We start from the raw sequence: 23910 nt of genomic DNA, 5'->3' as shown, positions 1-23910 counted from the left end.
AGGCGTGGTCACGTTGATTAGCATGCTGTGGTGGCAACAACCTTTGTACTAAACAATGGTCACCAATGTGCAAAGGTCTGACAGGCTGGTCTCTGTCTTCCTGTCTTACTGTTGGGACTGAGCAGTGGTAAGTGAAAAGAGTCACTCAGCCGGGTTAGACCTGTGGGGAGAACAATGCCTGTATCCACAAGGAAGGAGAGACTGTCTAGGTACTATTGATTTTATCCGCTCTGTGGCTGTACAGTAGTTTTCTTGTGTAAGGGTTTAAAAGTTCAGTCTAATGCAGAATACAAAGGACACATTTGAAGTTGCTTTATAGACAGTGAAATGGCAAGCATCAGATATTTGCTTTGGATCAGTCTCTGTTTTCTTACCAGCATGTGGTAAAGCGTGTGAATATTATCAACGCATGAAGCTGACAATGTTCTCGTTCCTGATTGTTATTGCTTTTTTTCCTTTACCCCAAGGGCTAATAAAATGTTGTAGCTGCACAGTCAGGCTCACAAATCTACTGTTGGGCATTAACAGCAGTCCTACACTCCTCGCGGGTAGTAATAACTAAACGGCGCCTACACATACACGCAGAGTTTATCCCCTCCAGTCGAGGATAATAATGACACACAAACGCAACTCCTCCTATATCTCCATTCAGTTGCACTGCCTGAGGAAGCTGCTGTGCAGAGAGCTGTTGTAGCAGGTGATCGCCCTTATTTGGTAATGGCCCAGATCATGTGACCACAAAATGGTGGAAGCTGTGAGCTGTTTGTAAGCTGAGCATCTCCATCGAGAGGCTGGGAGAAAAGGAAATAGGCAGGGAACTTGGAAGTAGATCCATGCTCTGAAACGGAAAAGGAAAGAGATTCCCAAGCCCCAGCATTGGTGAGTAGATGGCTTTTATTCTGTGATGATAAAAAGAATACAGAGAGAGATATGTTCCTGTATTTTTTTTTCTCACAGCCAGCAGACAGGAAGCGACAGTGAGGGAGGGGCTGCTGTCATCAGCACTGTGGTCCTGTGCTGTGGAAGTGGATCTGAGGCAGCTCAGCATCCTCCATGGAGGGTGCACATAACAGCTGATGCTGATTTTGTTATTGTGCAACGTAGGAGCGTGTGTCATTGTATGTTTGTTTTATCTGTGTGTGTGCTTATACTGTACATATTTCATGTGATTCAGCATGGTGTCATCTGTACAGGAGTCAACCATCCTGCATTTTTTTCCCCTGTTGCAGCTGTTAATATAATCACATCTTCCTTGTTCTAGGCAGAGGCTCCAGAGGAGGAACAAGGATGTTTCTTTTTCATGCGAATGAGCACACGTGACTTACTGTGAATTTGCATCTCTGCCCAATCTGTGCTCATGCGAGCATGCAGTCATTCGATTTGAATCAGCACTAGAAAAAGACAGCGAGGAGGGGGAATGGGCTTGTCATGATGTAACAAGCCCCGTTCCTCCCGCCCGCTCCTGCCACCCCTCAGCATCCTCCCCTTCCTCCGCTTTGAATGGAAGGATTATTCACAGGGGAAGATGACCTTTAACCTGAAAATCTTTCTCATTTTCCTCATCCCTCCCCCTCCTTTCTCCCCTTACCACCTTAGCACTCTTGTCTTTACTCCCCTTGTTCTCTGATAACTGTGGAAATCTCATTAGTAAAATCAATACACCCTTGTGTTAAAGGGACAGTTCATCCACAAATCAAAAATGTACATTTAGCCTCTTACTTGCTGTTCTCTTTATAATGTAGATTACTTTGGTGTGAGTCGCTGAGTGTTGGAGATATTGGCCATAGAGATGTCTGCCCTCTTGTGACCTTCTTGTGAGCAGTTTCATGTAGGAACTATTTTCCTTCTACTGAACTATACCCGCAAACCTTATCACCCCACAGAAGGAAATGTGCATCCACTGCTAGCTCACCTAGCACCAATGAGCTAGCTAACATTACAGCTCAGCTGAGGAGGACACCATTAATGATTACATCTGAGCCTTTCATGAGCACAAGCATTTGCACAAGAACGTATTTTCAGGTGCTACGTAGCAGTCTGCGCACATGACTATGTATATGTGCATGTGCTTAGGCAAGATGGCTGCCAGCTGCAGACCACTGTTTGAAACCATCAAAACAAAACTGGTTGTTTCAGTAAAAAAAATTGCTGCCGCGGTGATGCCACCAAAAGTGGGTATTTTAAGCCAAAACATGATCTGTTCCTAACCATAACCAGGGGTTTTTGTGCCTAAACATAACCACACATTAACTTCAGCGTTGTTGAAACCTAAAATTTCAACATATCCGCTACGTAATAAGGTACAAATCATATCCATGGTTTATAGAAATCTACAATTAGAACATTTACTCTGGCCGTTGGGTTGAGGAGTTACTGCTCAGGAAAACTGCTCAGACTTTCTTACATCAGTGGTTCCATCAATCCTCAGCTCAGACACATTTCCTCTCTGCACTGCATGTGCCAAAAATTCTGATACTTCCTTTTGAATGGTTGTGGTTTGCTGAAACCACTCACATTCCCTGGGCAACTCATAACATCATGTCTGCTTTTCTACCTCTCCATTATTAGCTGCCATAAAACTTCATCCCGATGGCTTTGCCCTCGCAGTGGAAGTCCTGCGTGTCCAAGATATGTTGAAAATCTAAAAATCCAAAACTGTCCTGACAATATTCTGGTCGTTCCCCGCCTGTCCACGCTATTGATTAGCTCCTGCTATCACAAATCTCTTCCCAGGTTTAGCTGTCCCATGAGCTGACACGACACTTGCACTTTGACCTGACCAGATGACATGGTCACATCAGATCAGAGGAATTAATTAAATCCACATCTTGTAAGGGTCTTTTTTCATATATTTTCTTACAGTCCATTAAAGTTGAAAAATGCTAAGATAGCCAATGAATTCTAAAAAAAAAAAAAAAAGCTAACTATTTACAAACTGTGTTGTTCCACCCCTTGTCACCACCCACCATCTCGTGCCCTTTAGCACAAGCCTCTTGTCTATGACTAGATTAACACTTTGAGCACCGCAAAGTGAGTGCCATCTAGTTTCATTATATTGGAGAGAAGGCAGACATCTCTATGGTTAATATCTCCAACACTCTGTAGCTCACATCAAAACAATCTAGATTGATAAATAGCACTACAAGTAAGAGGGAAAATATGTGTTTTTTATTTTAGTGATGAACTGTCCTTTTAACACATGCAGATGTTAAGGGAATCCTGCAGTAAAGCTTCCTGGTATAGCCTGACATACAGGTTTTTTGTTTGGTTGTTTAGGCTGATACTGATATTATCTGGTTAGATAAATATACCCAATGGTAATCATTCAGCATGAACACACAACATAAACAGCAGTTTTACTACGGATCTCTTATATTTGTTTTCTAAAGAATTGTGATCAAGATTCATACTAAGTGGCATATTGCACAGTAAATTTGCCAGTGCTCTCTGGTGGACAAAATATATAATGGTGACACTGTCTCTTAAAAAACACCTTAAACCAAGTTAGATATCAATATCTGCTTTATGTTAATATTGGCAGATTAATCAGTCCAGCTCTACCCTGTGGTCCAAACAGTATTACAGAAAGTAGTTTTTGTGGTGGAGGAAGCATTCAGATTCTCAACTTAAGTAAAAGTAGCAATACTGCAATATTAAAATACTCGATTACAAGTAAAGGCATGTATTATTAGCAACATTAACAATTTTATAGACCATCGGGTAATGTAACCTGTAACAATGCATCATAGTTTATAAATTCATCTGTTTGTGTAACTTCTCAATCTGTAAAATAACTTGAAACCAAAGCTATCACATACATGTAGTGGAATAAAAATGTAAAAATGTTCCCTCTGAGATAAAGTGGGGTACAAGTGTAAAGTAGCATATGGAAATGCTGATATATGGAGTACTTAAAATGGATGTTTAAGTACAATACCAGATGTAATGCACTTAGTTACATTTTACCACTGGTAGATTGAAGTTTGGCACAAGTTGCAATTTTAATTTAACAACTTGTCTTTCTCACTCAAAAATCATGTTCGTGTTGTAAATCATTCAGTGAAGAGGAATCACAGGTGATGCATTACACAACAGTGTGGGTACTCTCCAGGTTAGTTGTTGTATCATAAGAGTCTGTTTAATAACTGTAATTATCTTCTCATAGGTCCTCCCGGGGATGGACCTGGCATCAGAGACTAAAATGAACTCTGAGGGGGGCGAAGGCAGACCAGGTGAGTCAACCAGTGCTCAGATTCAAAGCAAACCAACAGTTATTCAAAAAGAAATGTTATGAAATTGTTGAAAAAGACTTCAGTGATCCAAGTGAATCACTGTTGTTATGTGCTGTTGTTTTTGTAGTCCCTCCTACCTCTCTACCCCTTCAAGGAGGTTCCACACAAAGAAAAAAGCTATCTGCCCCTCGCATCAGCCTGTCACTGGACCAGAGCGAGGATGACTTGGGGGAGACGCCAGACGATCTGGACATTAATGTCGATGACCTCGACACGCCTGATGAGGGGGACTACCTTGACTACACGGACCATGAAATGGACTGGGAAGGTAGGTCATTCACAATACAAATAACATATTTCATTCTTAATGTAACTATAATGTAACTCATACTGAAAAATTTATTTTTGCTGCCATCATGATTGTTTTTAAAGGGACAGTTCACTCCAAAATATGTATATATTTTGTCTTACCTGTAGAGCTATTCATCTGTTGTTGTTGTTGTTGTTGTTGACAGCGGTTGCAGAGTGTCTCTCTTCTGTGAGTAGATGCATGCTTTTTTTTCTGTGCGATGATACAGCTGGTGGGTGTATTTGGGATAGAGAATAGTTCTTACATGAAACCGCTCACAACAAGGTCTATGGATTATCTTAAATAACTGGGTCATGCTTCCTGAAAAGAGACATTGCTGTTGAGTATTGATGTTCAAATTTATTTTTTGGCACTTTGAGCACCACAAGCAGAGTGCCATCTAGTTCCATTATTTTGGAGAGAAGGCAGACATCTCTATAGCTGATATCTCCAACACTCTGCAAATCACAGCAAAACAATCTAGATTAATAAATAGCACTACAGGTAAGAGTAAAAATATGTGTTTTTGATTTTGGGGTGAACTGTCCCTTTAAGTTGTTTTTGTGATCACAGCAATATTATAACTTACAATGTTTTATGGTATAATTCTCCGAACCGCCAAGGTTGACCAGGAATTTAAGTCTCTTTTTCACTGACGATGGGAAAAGCACATGTGTAAATAATACAAAATTTTAATGGCTGAATTCCATTTCGCTGCTCCAGTTCAGGATCCTGTTGTTACACATGCGTGTTAAATGTCACACTATCATCAGCTTACTGGGATGCTTGGACACCACAGAGCCATCAGTAATGATGTTAGTAACACCTGTGCCTATAACACAATATTGGTCTTTTCTCATATCAGACCCCAATGCAGCCAACAGGAGCGGGATAAGCGAGCCTTACAATCCAATCCCTACATACAGCGCTGAGGAGGAGCGCCAGGATGGCAGGCTGTGGAGGACTGTAGTTATTGGGGAGCAGGAGCACCGCATTAACATGAAGATCATTGAGCCCTACATGAGGGTCATTTCCCACGGAGGTGACTATTCAAGAGCTTTTCACCATCTTAACTTCAGATGTTATGTCCAGCTTGAACAGAAGCAATCAAAACACTTTAAATCAAACCAGGCAATCACAGTAGTTCTGCTAGTTTGGGTAGTTTTTCATTTTTTAACATCTGTCTTAAAACAACACTCCCTTGTATGTATGCAAGGGGGTAATTTCCACCAGGGATAGGGGGAAGGCTCCGAGTTGATTAAAGTGGTAACATATTACCTTCAGTGTTACCATGTGGACTTGTTTTGCATCAGGTCTTTGCCTTTCAGGCATCATACAGACTGGAATATTTTCTTGGAGGAAGGTTACTAGGGCTGTATGCATTCTGAGAGGAAGACCTTCAGATACTGCATAATAGGTTAAAAATTAGTTTATCTATTGTTATTTAGATGCTAGAACTGTCCAAGCTAATGCAGTAAATTGCTTGTGGACAGATGAATTATTACAGCTACTAAAATGCACATATGGGTATGTGAGTGTTGTTTTGAGACAGACTTGAAAGAATGTGAGCCTCTTTAATACTCTTCCCACAAAACCCAGTGTTCATTGTGAGTTTTTCATTCTATTAATTGCAAGTCAGCGATGCTGGCACAAAAAAACAGAAGTAAACAACCAGACTGATTGAAAGTGTCTGGTCCTGACAGCATCTATTCAGCAGAATTAATACGGGGATTCTTATTGTTTGAGTACAGTAAACATTTTCCAGTTTTGAATTTCCAGAAGTAACAGCATATTGTAAAAGTCCAAATCTCTGGTGCTCTGTATCACAATCGGCTATTGTTTCAGAGCTGGCTTCTGCCACTTCTCGGCTAACGAGATGGCAGAATGATGTCTCGTTTTGGAAATGCTTCATCTTACCTTGGAGGCGGGCCAAACCAAAGAATGAGGAAATACAGCATGTTTGTTTTTTTGTCTCGTAATTGAACATTGTGAACAGACATTCAGCAGGTCATGGACGTTCTTACACGATTAAAGATTACAGTGTTGAAATAGGCAGATTTAAAAAAGGATGGATATCAATTACATGGAATATGAAATATCATGGTGGGACTGTGGTGTAGTGGTTAGCACTGCTGCCTTACAGCAAGAGGGTTCCTGAGGGGGGTCTGTGTGGAATTTGCATGTTCTTCCTGTGTCAGCGCTGGTTTTCACTGGGTACTCCGGCTTCCTCCCACAGTCCAAAGACATGAAGGTTGGAGACAGGTCAAATGGTGACTTAGAATTGGCCACTGGTGTGAATGTGAGTGTGAATGGTTGTCTGTCACTATGTGTTATCCTTGTGACAGTCTCGCGACCTGTCCAGGGTGTACCCCGCCTCTCGCCCAATGACAGCTGGGATAGGCTTCAACAAAGCCATCGAAATCCGGTGCTTGGGAAGTGACTTGTGGCATCAGAAACCAACAAAAAATGGCATCTTTTAACATCGGCAGGATATACAGCCGATTGCTGGTTGTTAGTTTAATGGCACCCGGTGGCGTCAGGGGAAAACGCAGTGGGACAAGGACGAATATTAAGGTGGCCAAAGTCCGACTGGGGTGCGCGGAGGTGGTGGATGGGTCCAACAGCCAAACCCTGTTCTTTTTTCCTAAACCTAAGCATGTGTTTTTTGACATGCAGCAAAGGGCCACAGGCTGGAGTCGAACCCGGGCCGTTGCGGCAACAGCCTTGTACATGGGGCACCTGCTCTAACCACTAAGCCACCGACGCCCTGATGTTATGCAAGATTTTAAAATGAATTTATTCTATCTTGTTGAATGAGACAGGGCATAACCGTTTATCTAATTATGAATTCCAAACAAGCTACCCTTTGGGGAAAATGTTATAGTTTTCAAGTTCTTTCCATTTGTACGTTCATTTTTATGTCTGTTAATTTCATCCCACCGATGTTCACAAGAGGTATGAATATACAGTATGCAAGTGAAGCCAGTGTTACGTCAACCAGCGGCCATCAGAGACGGAACTCTCCACAAACACGGGGGAAATGTTCACATGTCCTCTGCACGTTAGAACAATAGTATTCAAGTTGAAATTGGTAAAGTGGCCACTTGACAAAAATACATCCTGTCTGTTTGATGATGGGCGGCTGCTGCTTTCCAAAACTACTCTCTAGTGTGTATAAACAAGTGACAAATTTAAATGAAATACATAAATACGGAAATGGGTTCAGTTGCTTCCATACAGGACATAAGGCGTCACTGAATGGTTGAATATGAAAATGATTTGAATGAAACACCAGGGCTGCAACTAGCGATTAATTGTTGTGATCAATTAATGTGCCATTAACTTTCTTGACTTATTGATGAGTCTAAAAATGTGAGAAAATAGTAAAAAATGTCATCATAATTTCCTTAAACCCAGGGAGACTTAAACTCAAAGATGTTCGGTTTATGATCACATAAGACAAATGAAAGCAGACATTTTTGTCATTTTTCCTTGAAAACAATGAATGATTATTAAATTACTAGCCGTTAGTTTTTTTGTCAGATGACAAACTGATTAATCGACCAATCATTTCAGCTCTACAAAACACCAAATGAGGGAATTTTAATTAGTAGTGTAGTGTTTATTTCTCAACTTGAGTACCAGAGAGTTATTCAGTAGGCATTGAAGCTTTTCTATGGGCTGCCCAACCTTTATTAATTATAATAATGATAATAACTTTATTTATATAGTGCCTTTTCAAAACACAGTCACAAAATGCTTTACAAAACAAAAAAGACAAAGCAAATGAAACAAGATTAAAGCAATAAAAACAGAATACACACAGTAAAACACACAATAATAAAGCTGTTAAAATCACCTAAAGGCAGTTTTAAACAAGTCGGTTTTCAGAAGTGATTTAAAAGACGAGAGTTTGCAGCCCTGATCTCCTCAGGCAGGTCATTTCAAAGTCGTTGAGCTCTAACTACAAGGGCTCTATCACCCTTGTGAATTAATCTAGACCTGAACAGTTAATGTTGGATTTTTCCCTTTAATTTGTCATCTGTAGCTGCAGTGAGGCTGCTGGGGGAATGGGGTCTTTTACTGAGGCCTGACATGGAGTCACGGCATATTGGTTTCACAGTCGGGGGCCCCATCTCTCTTTTCCCTTCCGCGGGGCCTTCTAAAACCCCAGGAACATGCATTTGCACCATGGTAAGCCTGTTCTTTAAGTAGGCACTGACCATATTTCAATTATTGGTGGGAATCTGACCCCTAACCACATCAGGTGGTGCATTCTCTTTTCCACTGTGCTGTGGGCTTAAGTGAAACACAGCCATCCCATGGAAACAGAGACGTCTGTCACTGGAAATATCACAAGCTCTGTCATTTAGATAAAAGACCCTCTGTCTGAGTGACACCAAATCTGGTGATGAATGGGTCGGTGAATAAAAGGAAATTGCATTAATCTGAGAAGTAGTGAGAGGAAACGGGACAGAGAGACAGCCAGACAAAAGACACAGATTGGCAGATAAATTAAAGAAAAAAAAAGAAGAAAATAAGGGAGCAATCAAATTATGAAAACTATGCTAATTAAGGCTAAGCTCTCGCCAACAATAAAACAAGGTCAAGTTAACTCTTCTTACCTTTATTTTGATGTGTTTTTATCAAGGCTACTATGGCAACGGAGTGAATGCCATCATCGTGTTTGCTGCCTGCTTCTTGCCAGATAGCGACAGAGAGGACTACCACGAAATAATGGAGAACCTCTTCCTGTGAGTTTTACACTGCAATAAGACACATACACACACACACACACACACACACACACACACACACACACACACACACACACACTTTTAACCAGTCCTTTTAACCTATCAATATGTTATACACGTTTTAGGTTTTGCAGTTACTGCTCTTGCAGTAATGTTATTCATTTGCTTCTCATTCGTACGAGTGACATGCTCCACTTTGGTCATGACTGATAGAATTCAGTTCAATTCAATTTTATTTATATATTTCAATATCACAAATCACAATTTGCATCAGGGGGCTATATGGCATACGACATCCCTCTGTCCTTCCCCAAAAAAACCTTTAACAGTGGAAAAAATGGTAGAAACCTCAGGAAGAGCAACTGAAGAGGGATCCCTCTTCCAGGACGGACAGACGTGCAATAGATGTCGTGTTTACAGGTCAACATAATAAATTTACATCGCTCCGTATGACAAAATGACACATTGAGGCACAGAGACAGAGAGAGAGAGAGAGATCTATCTATATAATATAATATCTCTCTCTATCTCTATCTATATATATCTATATCTATATCTAGTATATATATATATATCTATATATATAATGCATGGATGTGTATAACATGTAAAATATAATTACTTTTTTAATTTGATCTATTCATTTATTTTGTTTTTGTTTTTACTTTTGATCATTTATTATTATAATTATCATTATTTTATGTAATGCTTTTGCATTAACATATCTTTGTTCGTGCCAATAAAGCTATTTGAATTGAACTGACAGAGAGACAGAGGTAGGTACACGGCAAACAGTGATGACAATAGCTACAACAACATTAATTTTAGTAATAATTTTATAATGATAATAATAATAGTATTTTGGTAGTATATATGTATATACTTATACATGCTTGTATATGTATGTGACAATAATAATCATATGTGACTAATAATAATAGCAGTGGTAGTAGGCATCAGGCAGGACCACGGCAGCGGCACAACCACAGCCTGCTACACTAATTAAACATACAACTTAAATACCATAACATGCTGGTGTCGGGCGGCATAATGTTTACCATGTTCACCATCTTAGTTTAGCGTGTTAGCATGCTAACATTTGCTAATTAGCACTCAACACAAAGTGGCTGAGGGCAATGACATTAGGGCCTATATATTTGGTCTAAAGCCAAATTTAAATTTTGATCTGATGATGCACAACATGAAAAGTTAAGCAGTCACAAATAGTTATTATAATACATCCTGCGGAGAACATGAATGTGTGTGTGAAATTTCGTGGCAATCCATCCAAGGGTTATTGAGACATTTTTCTCAAAACTGCAAATGGGAACTTCATGTTGGTGCTACGAAGAAGTCAGGGGATAACCTCTGTTAGTGGCTGAATCCAAATGTACACACTTCACTGCACTTGCAGACTTGCGGACTTTGCGGGCCCGTTCCTGGAAAGTCTGGGAGTGCTTAGCTACAATTCATGCAGTCCACAAGGGGCCTCAAGTGGACTTTCTACAGACCTCCAGAGAGTCCGCTCGCAGTGCAGACCTCAGCAGACTTCACTGATTTAATAACCCACAATTCATTGCAATACGGACATTGATGTTGTGTGTAAAATAGTTATTGATAGTTAGGTTTATTAAATTCTACTTGAATTGTGTAGGCCAGAGGTAATATTCAATCACATCATGATACAGAGATATGTATAAGTATTATTATTGCAGCCTATCAGGCAGTGTAATAGGCTAAAAAATTGGCCGATAAACAACAAAAAAAGGTTTCTAATGTAAGTAACGTCCAATTTATTGAGTTATAATCCTGTCCTTATTTACATATGTAGCCCTTTTATATAGAGATGTATTAATACATTTCTGTTTAGTCACAGAAAGGCTTCATATGAGATTTATATCTTGTTTTCTGCAGGAACAGATGAGTAGGCACTGTTCATCAACTTATATGACATATATGAATATGACAGCAGCAACAGTTGAACGTTTCCATGGCTGTCTATCAGCTGCTTGCAGTCTCTGCCCTCGCAGACTTTACGTGACGACAGTAAATGCGTCACAAAACATCATTCTGTAAGTCCAGAGGGCAGACATTTGGATTCAGCCAGTTTCAGATTCATTCTCTGGGGACCATGAATGTTGACTTTTTTCTTGTTCACATGGTGCAGATATCCAAATACCTCCAAAAACAAATTCTATTCCCACGAACCATAGCTGAACTTTGGGTTAAGTGCTGATTAGAAAATTTCAGCATTGCTAACACAATGATGATTAATATGCCTGCGAAACATCAGCATGCTTGTCAGTGTGAGCATGTTAGCATGCTGATATCACATTTAGCTCAAAGCAACACTGCCCACAGGATTTCATTTTAAGACATGATGTCATCCTTTTTTAATTCTACAAAGCAAACAAATACAGACCCCACTCAGATGCATTATAATAGCATGTTGAGGATGCTACTTAATTCTGTAAATCAGCCATGGCTCCTCTGCACAATGAAAACTCTCTAAATAAAGTGATAGAAATAAAGTGAGAGTCAAGCTTGTTTGTGGAGAACTCCCATGTTGATGTCTTCACTGTGGTGCTGGCACAGTTGCATTTCATGCTTGGACAGTGTGGTTGGGATCCCACAGGCTGTTCTGTGAAAGATATTGAGTAAGCTGGCATATCTGAGAGTTTTGGATAGAAATGAAAGGAGGTAAACCATAGTGTCTGCACTTTCCGATGCCAGATGGCTTGAGGTCTGAATCCTTGCGAGGAGGAGTTAACTATAGCTGGGAGGTGAACGCTATGCAGCTTGATGTCAGTGGGAGATGATCACAATAGTCACGAAACAGAGTGGATCAGCAGTGTTGATTTGTAAGCCGGAGAATGACATTGAATCAGAAGGAGAGGCGAGTCAGAGTCAGTCCAAAGTCATTGAAGTTCGAGTTATTGAGGAGACTAGAGAGGGCTGTGTTAGCTGTGAATATTGTCAACGTTATTTTCAAAGGAGGTGACAAAGTTCCCTGCTGACTGAGAAGAAGGAGAGAAGGTGGGGGGGATTGAGGAGAGAAATGAGAAAGAGATAACGGCTTCTTTTGGTTTGAATCCGAGTATTGGATTTTATAAAGGTAGGAGTCAGATTGAGCTGCTGAGATGGATGCACGGCAGGAAAAAAGAAGAAATTCAAAGCAAAATAGCTCATCCATGAAGCAACATTGGTACCAATTTCTCATAGCTGACATCAGAGGAGAGAAATGCTGCTAGTTTTTCAAACAGAGCAAGACAGTATGTGTCTCCTATTTCCTCATTCACAGTCACATAACATAGTTTTACATTTCTTGTTCTTGTATTTCACCTTTTGGACATATGTGATGCTAAAAACTTTAGTGACATGTTTTTGTTTTCCTCTGGGATCTGGACTTGCTGAAACAGTGGCAGTAATAGAGGAGAGTCTGCAGGAGGCATGCTGTTGTCCCACTTTGATGTAGTGTGATGTTATGGTTTTGATGTTGTATTTATATTTTGGCTAATTATTTTGTGTACAGTAGAAGAACTATAATAAGTCTGTACACTAGCATAGTAAAACAAAAGAAATACAATCCTTTAATTAGTCTCAGTAGAAGTAACATTTCCTTAATATGACTGGTCTGTACTTTGCAAGATTTCCCTTATTAATCTCTCAGTATTCCTGAGGGTTTAACTCTTTGTTCTTTTTCAGTGTGTTTTTAAGCGTTTCAGACAGAAAGCCTCCTAAACTGTGAAGCCAAAACGTCCCAGAAAGATGTACTGATAATGTCATTAGATTCATAGATTTCTAGAAATAAAGTTAAAATATGGATGCATGACTTTTTATGACATTTTCTATGGCATGACTTTTTAAATTATGTTTTTATTTTTTACTTTTTATGGCACACTATACTATGACTTTTTTAATGACATACTATACTGTGACTTTGTAAGTTTTTATGACATAGGCTACCACACCATTACCTTTTTATTTTTGACAATTCTAGTACCAACTATACTGTGACTTTTTCAAACATATTTTATGACATTTTTTCTTATAATTACAATACTATGTTGTTGTTGTTGTTGTTTTTTTAACTTTTTATGACAAACCGTACTATAACCAAATATTATTCTATAACTTTTTAATGTTTTTACAACATACACTACTACTACTTTTTTTATGAATTACTATACCAAGAGTTTTAGTGACATATTTCACTATGACTTTAAAAAAAAAGAGTTATACTTTGACTTTTTTTCTCATTTTTATGATATACTATACTATGACTCTTTCTTTGTTAAAAAAAATTAAATACAATATGATGACCTTTTGTGGACATTTTTATGGCATACTTTACCATATCTTTAAGGCAGACTATATTATTACTTTTTTAAAAGCACTTTTTAAAATAACATACAATGCTATAACTTTTTGTTTTCATGACATACCATAGACTATGACATTTTTTAAAGAACTTTTTTTAAAACATTTTTATGACATTCTGTACTATGATATTTCTTAAAAAACTGTCACACTATATTATGATTTTTTTCAGTGTTTTATGACACACTATACTATGACATTTTCCCACTTATTTATGACATTCTTTACCACGACAGATTCATTCATTCATTCATTCATCTTCTAACCGCTTCATCCTCTTGAGGGTCGCGGGGGGGCTGGAGCCTATCCCAGCTACATCAGGCGAGAGGCAGGGTACACCCTGGACAGGTCGCCAGACTATCATCATCATTCATACTATGACTTTTTTTTAGACATTTGACGTTTGATGGCATACTTTACCATGACTGTTTTTGGCATACTATTACTATTAAATGTCATAACATACTGTACTATTATGTTTTCTTACTTTTACTTACTCTAACTTACATTTATGACAAACTACACAATGACTCTTTTTAAAAACTATATTATGAATTTTTTTATTACATACTAGTTTTTATGATATACTTATACTACACTATGACTTATTGTGTTATTTTAGATTTATGACATATTATACTATGACTAAATTATAAATTTTTATGACACTATACTATGACATTTAAAAAATTACTATGATTTTTTTAAAAACCTTTTTGTGACATGTAATACTTTAACCCTTTTTTTCAAAAATATGACATACTGTACTATATTCTTGTGACTTTTTTACGACATACTATTCTATGACTCTTTCAGCTATGTGATCAGCACACTGGAGCTGATGGTGGCAGAGGACTACATGATTGTGTACCTGAACGGAGCCACCCCCCACAGAAGAATGCCTGGTCTTGGTTGGCTGAAGAAATGCTATCAGATGATTGATAGAAGGTCTGTACCATTCACTTACACCGTTACGTGATAATAATATTATTTCGTAGTAGAGTACATTAGCATGACTTGTGATGATGGTTTGTATCTCCCCTGAATGAAAGTACAAATGCAACATGGATATTTAAACACACCTAACATGAGACTTATTGTGTTGTCTTCAGGCTCAGGAAGAATTTGAAATCCTTCATTATTCTCCATCCATCGTGGTTTATTAGGACCGTTTTAGCCATCACCAAGCCCTTCATCAGGTAAGGATGACCCCATCGTTATTTTAAGGATTGCAATGTTGGTCAGTTTACCACTCTGACCAGACCGAAAAGATCTCAAGAACTATCAGCTTGATTTCAGTGTGTACAGACATTCATGGTTCCCAGAGGATGAATTTAAGAGTCTTTGGTGATGCTGTGACCATCCCTCTAGTGCCATCATCAGGTCAAACTTTTCCTTATCTGGTACTCTAGTTCATGACCAAATATCTGCCAAAACAAATAACGTTACCAGCGGCCTCAGTTATACTTTGTGTCAATTACACCTGCAAAATATCAGCATGGTAGCACTGATGTTAGCAATTTGTCATGGGTAAGTAAAGCCTCACAGAGCAGCTAGCATGGCTGTAGATTCATAATCTTGTTAACATGTTCATTGACCAATTGCAGCAGAGTTAAAGTTTCACTTCTGAAAGAAAACCAGACTATAATTGAGTTCCTCTGATGCCAAGTCGGTCACTCTCACCCAGTTTTAATGCACTTGTTTTACTATGTGTGTGTACATGTTGCTCTTGTCACAGCACCAAGTTCAGCAGTAAGATTAAGTATGTGAACAGTCTGGACGAACTGCAGGAATTCATCCCCATGGACTCCATCCAGATCCCAGAGTGCATCATTAGGTGAGTCCCTCTAAGCCCCCAAACCCTGCACCACCCCCGCCTCCTCCAAGCCTGAGCTGTCCTATTAAATGACTTTATATTCATCTTGTCATTTGAACTCTCACCTCTAGACTTGACAAGGAACTGAAGGAAGCAGCAGAGAACTCAAAGTAAGCACCGACTCTCCTGCCTCTCATTACTTCCCTCTGCGGAGGCAGTGGCCCCTGCTTCAGTTTTATCCTTGGCTGGAGCGCTCATTTATCAGATGGCTCACTTTTAGATCACAGGGACTCTTCTGCTGGATGAGGACCAATTGGATTTGGCTATGGTTGCAATTACAGGAAGGACACAGGGAAAAAAAGTTGCTAAAGATGCTAAATGCATCGCTTTCATCTCATTTATCATTACAGTAAAATAAATGAGCCAGTCCTTATTGCAGAGTGATCTATTACACTGATAATAATTGTTGGCCCGACACTGTAGAATTCACACACTAATCTCTGGCTGATTAATTGTGCATCGAATCTTAAGTTGCATGTGTCTTCAAATTTCCATAAAACCAGTGCATTACAACACTCCACAACAATAAATTCTGCTCTAAAAACCACTCTATTTTTCTCCCCCTTTCATTCAAGAATGAATAGTTTTCTGCTGGGACCGGAGCCAACAGCAGCAGGCAGAACAGAGTAAGTCCTCTAAGACGTTTAAGTTCACACATGGAAGAGAAATGGCCTGGTGTCAGCAGTCTGTCACCCATACATAAACATACCCGTCTTTAATGTCTCTGTTTTGTTCTTTTGGTCTTCCCAGCAGACCAGACGCAGCCGGTGCCAGCAGCTCCTAAACCCAAACATCCTAAATGGATGGGTCATCTCAATGTTCTCAAGTCACTGTTGTATTGTACGGGTGAAGCTGGAAAACAAAATCAACGGCTTGTTAAGCTAGTGTGTGTGTGTGCGTGCGTGTGTGTGTCAGTGTTTGTCAATTAGACACTGGAGTTTAATATGACAACTTGCAATAGTACCTGTTTAAACTCAAGACTTAGATCTCATTCTTTCTGGCTGCTGTAGCATCGACTGTACCTTTACACCTCCAATCCAGAGAACCATATAGTCAAGCGTGATGCTTGGCAGCACCTACAGAGTAGCATCGTCGTTCACGGTAGGGTAGGGAATGCAATTACACACCAGACAGTGCACTGCGCAAATCCATTTGTAGTCTATAGTGTTGTAGTTGTGTGCATGAGAAGCAGTGAAGCAATAATATCACCCTTTACTGGTCACACACTCTCAGTATTTCAGATAAAGAGGCGACTTGTGTGTCAGCAATCTACAATAAAAGCACATGGTGTGGCCAAAAAGAACTCCTTGTGCCATAGATGATGACCAACTACTGCATTGAAGCAATCCACTCCTCTGTCTTAATACTTGTTCTAAAATAAGTCTACAAATAGATATTTAAACTTTATAGAGTCGGAAACCAAGGAGGAATAGGTTAAATATGAAACCAAGTTATCAGTGCAATGTGAGAGCATGTCTGCAAATGTGTGTGTGCGTGTGTGTTTTCAATCCATTTCTGTCAGATACATGGATACCCTGACACTGGGAATCGTCTCTTCAGCTTCTCCTGGATCATCAGGAAGAAACCTCAGAGTACATAAAAGATGGGATTTCTGTAAAGCACAATATCGTCTGTGTGTGTGTGTGTCCACACGCATGTGTGTGTTTGTGCATCAGTGCATGTCCCCTCATAGATAACTGATGGTCCTCTTACCCATGAGTCTTCTTCGATGGTGTATTGAGGGATTGCAAAGAAATTATGGATCACTGTCTAGTAATATAATAAAAATGGACTCAAGTCTGATTGTTGTTTTCAGTTTTTTAATCAGGATTAAGACTTTATTTGAACAGAACACAGTTTCAAAATGAAATTAAATGATAGCAAACATATGGAAATATAGAAAAGCAAAAGAATACCATGATTACTTAAATGTGAAGTGCTAATCAACACCACAACAATTAAAGATAAATACTATGATTAATGAAATTGTCAAAACTGGTAAAATACCCATTAGAAATCATTCTATATATATGTGGGAATCATCATACTCCAAACAAAGCCCAGAAACCGAGTGTATTATGTAAGAAGTCCTTCATAATGTGAAGCAACATGGGGTTTTTCTGCAGCACATTTTGTGAATGGATAGCAGTTGTAAAATGCAGCTCATTATAAATAGCTTCTCATGTCTCATTTGGTTCAACTCATATTCAGTGAAGGATAAATGGGTCTGTCCCTCAGGGCAGGAGGAGATAAACAGCACAGAGGAAGGAGAGAGAGAAAGAGAAGGAAGCCAGAAGAGAAATGTTTCTTTAGAGAAATTCTTCTACTTCACCGGAACGTGTAGCTCTCATCATCGTACTCTAACTCGTCCTCGTTGTCCTCCCCCAGCTGTCCGTACCGGAACTTCCTGTACACAGTGCCATCCTGGCCCATGTATACAATGTCCTCATCTTCATCATCATCGTCATCGTCGTCCTTACTCCCCGAGCGACGGTCAGCGATGTCAACCAACTGTGACTCCTGGAAGCGACCTCCGGAGGAGCTGGCGCGGCCACTGTAGGATGCAGAGGAGGCAGAGCTGTAGCCGCCGTGTCTGCTGCCACCTCCGTATCCCCCACTGGAGCCCAGCTTCTCGTAGCCGCGGGGAGTGATGTCTGGGGGTGCTCTCTTGGAGCGAGAGTGCCTGATGAGGAAGACGACAGCCACCAGGCCCAGCACCAGCAGGATGCAGGCGATGATGAAAATTGCCAGGTTACCTCTGGCCTCTTCTTCCTCCTCATTCCTGAACGCCAAGTTGGTGCTGAGGATGCACTCTCCTGATAAAAAAAGACATAGTTTTAGACACAGTTGATTCATGATTGGTGAAACGTCATACATTCGCAGGTTCCAGCTTCTCATGTGTGGGGATTTGTTGTTTTCCTGTTGTCTGCAAGGGTGCAATTTCCCCTAGGGCAGAAGGAACATGACCCCCCTCACCTTTCAAAATCCTGTTTTTGATTCATTCACCAAAAGCTGTCGACTCACTGACAAGCTGCTAAAATCCAGATGAGAGAGGGAGCTGATAAAAACATTAATATGCTCATCTGGGTCACCTTCAGTTATTTCCAGGCACTGAGTGATAAGCGTAACAAGCAGCAGCAGCAAGTGATTTGCAGACACCCCCCCCCCCCCTCACACACCTCTCATACATACAGACTGGCCTTTGTTGAGGCTGTATCTACAGCAGTGATAGTCGACTTAAGGCCCATGGGCCGAATCTGGCCTGTGATAGGATGCCGGGGAGTGCGCAGACTATTTTCTAAGTCACAATGAAAATAAATGGATTCATGGTATCAGGTCTGTGTTAAGGACACTAAAATTAATTTTAACACCCCTGAAAATAATGCTCTAAAACATAAAATATTCACAACTAAATAAGCAAGAATCAAAGTTAAGAAGAGAAACTGTTATTCAAATGTGACTGGTGTGCAGAAATATGTGATATTAACCTTTTCTAACTGAGTCCTGCCCACATCAAACCAATGAAAGGAGCACTGGGGAAACAGGATTACAGAAATCTTAATGTGAAATAACCAAAACTGTGCTACCTTTGAGCAATGGGATCCTATAAGAACACATCTCAATTTTCAGGGTAGGTAGCTGATGGAGAAAATAAGTTTTCAAGTATGGTTTCTGTGTTAATTATGCAACAATTTACACAGCATTAAATTCTGCCCTTTGTTATCGGTCATTGTCAGCTGGATATTTTTGGCGTTATGTGACTGCTGGTCAGACAAAACAAGCAACTTTGAGACATCACCTTAAACTCTTGGGAATTACGAGTATTTTTTGCTATTCTCTGACATTTTATAGACCAAGTGGGTAGTGAGTGAGTAATCTGAATGTCAGCACTGACAAAGTTTGTCAGCACCAGAGAAAAAAATCAGACACTTCAAACCCAGTCACATGCCTCCTCATCCTCCTCCGTTTACTTCTCATAAGCCACACTGACCCACAGCCTACCTCGAGTCTCAGTGCAGTTACAGCAGTCCTGCTGCTGTGCTGCGGCCTCCTCCTCCTCGTCTTCATGGCGGCAACAAAGCAGACAGCGCCCTCCAGCTTCTAAGATGGCCTGGGTGGGACACATGGTGCAGTTGGCCGGACCGGGCCCCCGACACTCCATACAGGAGTCATCACAGTCCTCACAAGCATGGCCTGAACCCTGATGAGGGGCAGGAGAGAGGACAGAGAGCGAATAGACTGCATACCCAGGCGCACAGCTACAGCGCACATTTTACATCACAACTGCTGATTCTCTGCTCCCAAAGAAATGCAAAACTTTCATTTCTAAAAAAGTACTGAGTATAAGTGATGCTCTGCCTCTCAGCTTAATCAATTAGTATGCATCTACCTGCCAGACACTTTCAGTCAGAAGCCTCGCAGCATGAGCCGAGAGATTTATTTTGAACACAGTAATCATTTTCACTCTGCTGTTTGAGATTTCTCCTGGTGCAGTAATAAGTCAGTCTGAATTACATTATTTGATACCCAGGGCCAAAACATTAGTAATAATTATTTTGGTGAAGCAAGGACAGGGTTAGGATTTCATATATATATATATATATATATATATATATATATATATATATATATATATATATATATATATATATATATATATATATATATACACATAAAGTTGATATTTTTGAAATCCAAAGCTAATAAAAAGGTTACCTTTATCACAGGATACAGGCCCATGTCGCACATGGACTCACACATGCCATCAGAGAGCAGGTATCCAGCGTAGCATGAGTCACAGGACTGGGAATCTTTTCCTGTGGATACACGGCAACTTAAAGGCCAAGTCTGGGGATATTCTGTGTTTTTCTTACTGTTAACAAATCCCACAAAAATATCAAAACCAACAATAAATTGATCTGACTAACAAGTACCGACTGCAGAGCTAAAGCCTGATATTTACTCCTCTGTACCACAGAGATCCAATGCTGCCCAAAGTACATCAGTGAACCACAGTGTTGCACTGGGTGACATGTTCCCTCATTACGATGAACACGGGCAATGTGGTTTATTTTCAGTCAGTCCCACACACACCATCCTGCTGCTGGAAGTATTAACTTGTGAAGTAAATCCAGGACTGAAAATAGTCCCCAAAAAATACACCAAGGCTTTTCAATTACAAACTAATTTGGGGTGAATTTTAAAACCAGGAAATGTGGGCCAGACATTAAAACCCCCCCCCCTTTTTTTTTTTTTTTAGCTTTTAGTAATGACACAATATAAACAACGCAAATGAATGTAGTAAAAAATACCAATATTTATCATTTTCTTTTAAAATAAATTAAAAACAACAACATATTTGACTTGGGCACATCACAAAGTGCAGAAACGGAATATAAAAAGATCTATCAATGCATTGAACCATAACAAGTGGTAAGAACAGTGACCAATCAAACCCCCTCTCTCCCACACACACCTGACATTTTTCATCAAGGGTGAGGAAAAGTGTTTAGGAAAACACATGGGATGTATGTTTTGACTGCAGCCCAGATTTTCTGAAAAGCTACCCAGCATGGTCGGAACTGTGTCACATGAGAGAACACTGATTTGTAAAAGATATGATTGGCAGTGTCACTACACAAATCCATACATCCTGTTTGATCGGTACTGTGAATGTGTAACTCAACAGAGATGAGAAGGAAGCAAGATGGCTCACTCATTAGCTACTTTACATCTATAATACATTATGAGGACATTCATTAAAAATTATAATGCATTCATAATGCTTTATGACTACAAACAAACACATTTGTTACATTGTCTTTAGATGTCCGACTTTAGTCTTTTAAATGTCTTTCCAAAGTATTCTAGTATATGGTGAGCATTAATCACCTATGATACAACATAGATTTTCTTTAACTGCATAAACATGCATGACACTTTACTTACTAGGGGTATAACGATCCATTGATCTGGATCGATATATATAGATTCAAAGATCAATGCTCCAGAATCACTGATGCAAAGTGAAAACATCGATCTGTATCGTCATTATAATACTGTATCATGATGACACCAGTGATTTACACCCCTATTACTTACCATAAACAATGAATCATTATGATGAAACCCACATTATTATAGATGCACCAATATATATTTTGCTTAACTAAACACATACGCTGATAACTTAGGATACAGCATGGACTACTATAGCAAACGACTAGTCTTTAGCACAGTTCGTTGTTGAGGTGTGTACAGCAGCCACAATGTGTTATAAGCCCCATCAGTCAACCTGTAGTTTATAACTAGATGAGAACTTCCCTAAGACACTTTACACTTATAATTCATTATAAGTCACATCTATAATGTTTCATGACTGTTGATATAGCGCACCAGAAAGCATTATGTGTGGTTATGTGTGTAGTCAGAATGCCCCCATAACTCTTTATAGATGTGGTCTTCATAGAAAGTTGAAGTTGTTTCTGCTACTTTTAGACACTATAAGTAGTTTAAATATTTTGTCATACCAGTATATTATATTTATGGGTGCTGTGCCACTCTGAGGTTGCTTCTGAGCCAGCAGTGGCCCACGGGCTGCCAGTTACATAGGCCTGAAATACACTTTTTACTCCTGTTTAAGTAATATGCTCACATCCACACGTCCCAGTTCTTTTAGGAAAGGTGGTACATGTACAGCACGCATTAACCTGTACTGAATATAACATCACTAAGGTCCAGTCAAAGCAGTCCACCACTCACACATCGGCAGTCCATGGAGAGAACAGCATCAATATCTCATCCCCTCCATGTGTGTGTTTATCTGCACAATATCAAATTAGCGCTGAGTGGATGCTCATACCTGAGCATGCCCTGCAGCTGGCGTGGCAGTGCTCGCAGGTCCTGTGCACAGCGTCGTGGTAGTATCCCTCAGGGCACGAGGGGAGGCAACGGCCTTCTTTCCGCAAGTAGATGAGACCCAGAGCGCAGCTCAGGCAGCTGTCCTCCCCGCCCCCGATGCACTCACCGCAACTCGGGTCACACTTCTCACACATCCTTGAGCCCGTGTTTCCATAGTGACTATTGGATAGATGGTGAGAAAGTTATGATAGATTAGATTCAATTAAATGAGATTAGAGTTTAGTTTGTCCTCAAAGGAAATTCCTTTCCGCAGCCACTCAGTCACAAGCAGCCACACACAACCGTACTCAGACATGACCAGGACACCATGACAGACGGAACGCAGTCATAACAAAACACTTCAAAGCATTGCTGAGAGTGAGACACAGGTTCTGCATTATAAATTCAAAGTGATATTTTCTTTCCTCCTATATGCTGCATTGCTCCCGTGAAGGTCTGAGAGTATGTAGGGTGGCACAGCAATAAATAGCCTTTGTATCCCTTTTGTTTTCTCCTGAGTATTTAACTGCACATCAATTTAACGGCACATTAATTTAACTCTCTCAATCACCGCACCCCAAATAAAATCAAGTCTAATTAGCATTTTACAGGCCACGTGAAGGGCTATTTAAATCTCAGGCTAAATTAGCCTCCGTCTCCAGACTGTAGCCCTGTCCAGCTAACTGAACAAAAGCTGTGGTTTAGTGTCCACAGTGACATTATGTGACTAGGCTGATCTTTTATTAATGACACCGCTGTGTGACCGCACTTAATGTGATGGATGGACAGCGCAGCTGGACAGCGAGCAGGTTAAACTACCTGTGCAGGCAGGTCTCCACACACTCTTTGCCCTCTCGAAATAGGTGGGGTTTACAGGCCAGGCACTCGTGGCTGTGCTTTCCAACGCAGGACTGACAGGAAGGGTGGCAAGGTTCACATTGCTGCCCCGGCTCATCCTCATAGTAGCCTGTGGGGCATTCAGCCACACAGGTGCCATCTGTGCCAACAAACAAACAACACACATGATCACGCAGCTAAAAAAAAACAAAAAACAAACAAGTCACAGATGCTTGAAGAGCTTTGAAGCAGATTTCAGAAAATTCACGAGCCAAGCCAACTCACTGAGCAGGAGATGTCTCTGGTTGCAGCTCAGGCAGTGAGTTTTGCCGGGACCTGAGCACTGGTGGCAGTATTTATGACATGGGTGGCATTCTCCCTCCTGGTCTGTGTACTGGCGAGGAGAGCAACTGTTGGCTGATGGCACACAGTGGCTGTGGCCCTCTAGCCTCTGACCTTCTCTGCAGCTGGTGCAGGAGCCAGAGTGGGGCCCGAAGCAGGTAAGGCACGATGCATCACAGTCTGGAAATAAAAGTAAAATAATCAGGGGATATTAAATCACAGCTACAGAGGCACATG

At 40.2% G+C, this 23910-nt stretch overlaps 2 protein-coding genes across 7 annotated transcripts in view; one reads left to right on the top strand and one right to left on the bottom strand.

Annotated features, from left to right (window-relative positions):
• The first annotated feature begins 29 nt into the window (after positions 1-29).
• prune2 (prune homolog 2 with BCH domain) lies at positions 30-17390 on the top strand. Of its 6 annotated transcripts, none has more exons than XM_049559940.1 (12): positions 128-209; positions 653-879; positions 4166-4232; positions 4360-4560; positions 5447-5623; positions 9233-9335; positions 14535-14666; positions 14831-14917; positions 15457-15555; positions 15666-15704; positions 16170-16220; positions 16345-17390. In XM_049559940.1, exons 3-12 carry the CDS (start codon positions 4178-4180, stop codon positions 16376-16378), a joined length of 978 nt encoding a protein of 325 aa, XP_049415897.1. In that variant the 5' UTR covers positions 128-209; positions 653-879; positions 4166-4177; the 3' UTR covers positions 16379-17390. The 6 variants fall into 6 exon arrangements, with proteins under 6 accessions (XP_049415898.1, XP_049415897.1, XP_049415896.1 ...); XM_049559939.1 differs by having other exon boundaries at positions 160-209; positions 468-879; XM_049559941.1 differs by lacking the exons at positions 128-209; positions 653-879 and adding an exon at positions 30-127.
• Positions 17391-17552: 162 nt separating this feature from the next.
• Positions 17553-23910, bottom strand: part of pcsk5a (proprotein convertase subtilisin/kexin type 5a) — a 41928-nt gene continuing 35570 nt past the window's right edge. The window contains exons 32-37 of the mRNA XM_049559936.1: positions 23617-23853; positions 23314-23491; positions 22457-22674; positions 20311-20411; positions 19597-19795; positions 17553-18410 (exon numbers count right to left, since the gene is read on the bottom strand). Of these exons, the coding sequence (XP_049415893.1) occupies positions 17923-18410; positions 19597-19795; positions 20311-20411; positions 22457-22674; positions 23314-23491; positions 23617-23853 (1421 nt within the window). The 3' untranslated portion in view covers positions 17553-17922. The remainder of the gene's footprint in view (positions 18411-19596; positions 19796-20310; positions 20412-22456; positions 22675-23313; positions 23492-23616; positions 23854-23910) is intronic.

Source organism: Epinephelus fuscoguttatus, linkage group LG18, assembly GCF_011397635.1.
Source record: "Epinephelus fuscoguttatus linkage group LG18, E.fuscoguttatus.final_Chr_v1".
Lineage (NCBI taxonomy): Eukaryota > Metazoa > Chordata > Actinopteri > Perciformes > Serranidae > Epinephelus > Epinephelus fuscoguttatus.
The sequence above is the reverse complement of the archived record's forward strand: the minus strand, read 5'-3'. Positions and strand labels throughout refer to the sequence as shown.

What these genes read in the sequence shown, in the direction of transcription:
- prune2 (XM_049559941.1), top strand. Translation starts at nt 4,178, where the DNA reads ATGGACCTGGCATCAGAGACTAAAATGAACTCTGAGGGGGGCGAAGGC. An exon ending in GGGGGGCGAAGGCAGACCAG is followed by an intron (nt 4,233 to 4,359) that starts GTGAGTCAACCA and finishes TTGTTTTTGTAG; the next exon opens with TCCCTCCTACCTCTCTACCC. An exon ending in ATCCCAGAGTGCATCATTAG is followed by an intron (nt 15,556 to 15,665) that starts GTGAGTCCCTCT and finishes TCTCACCTCTAG; the next exon opens with ACTTGACAAGGAACTGAAGG.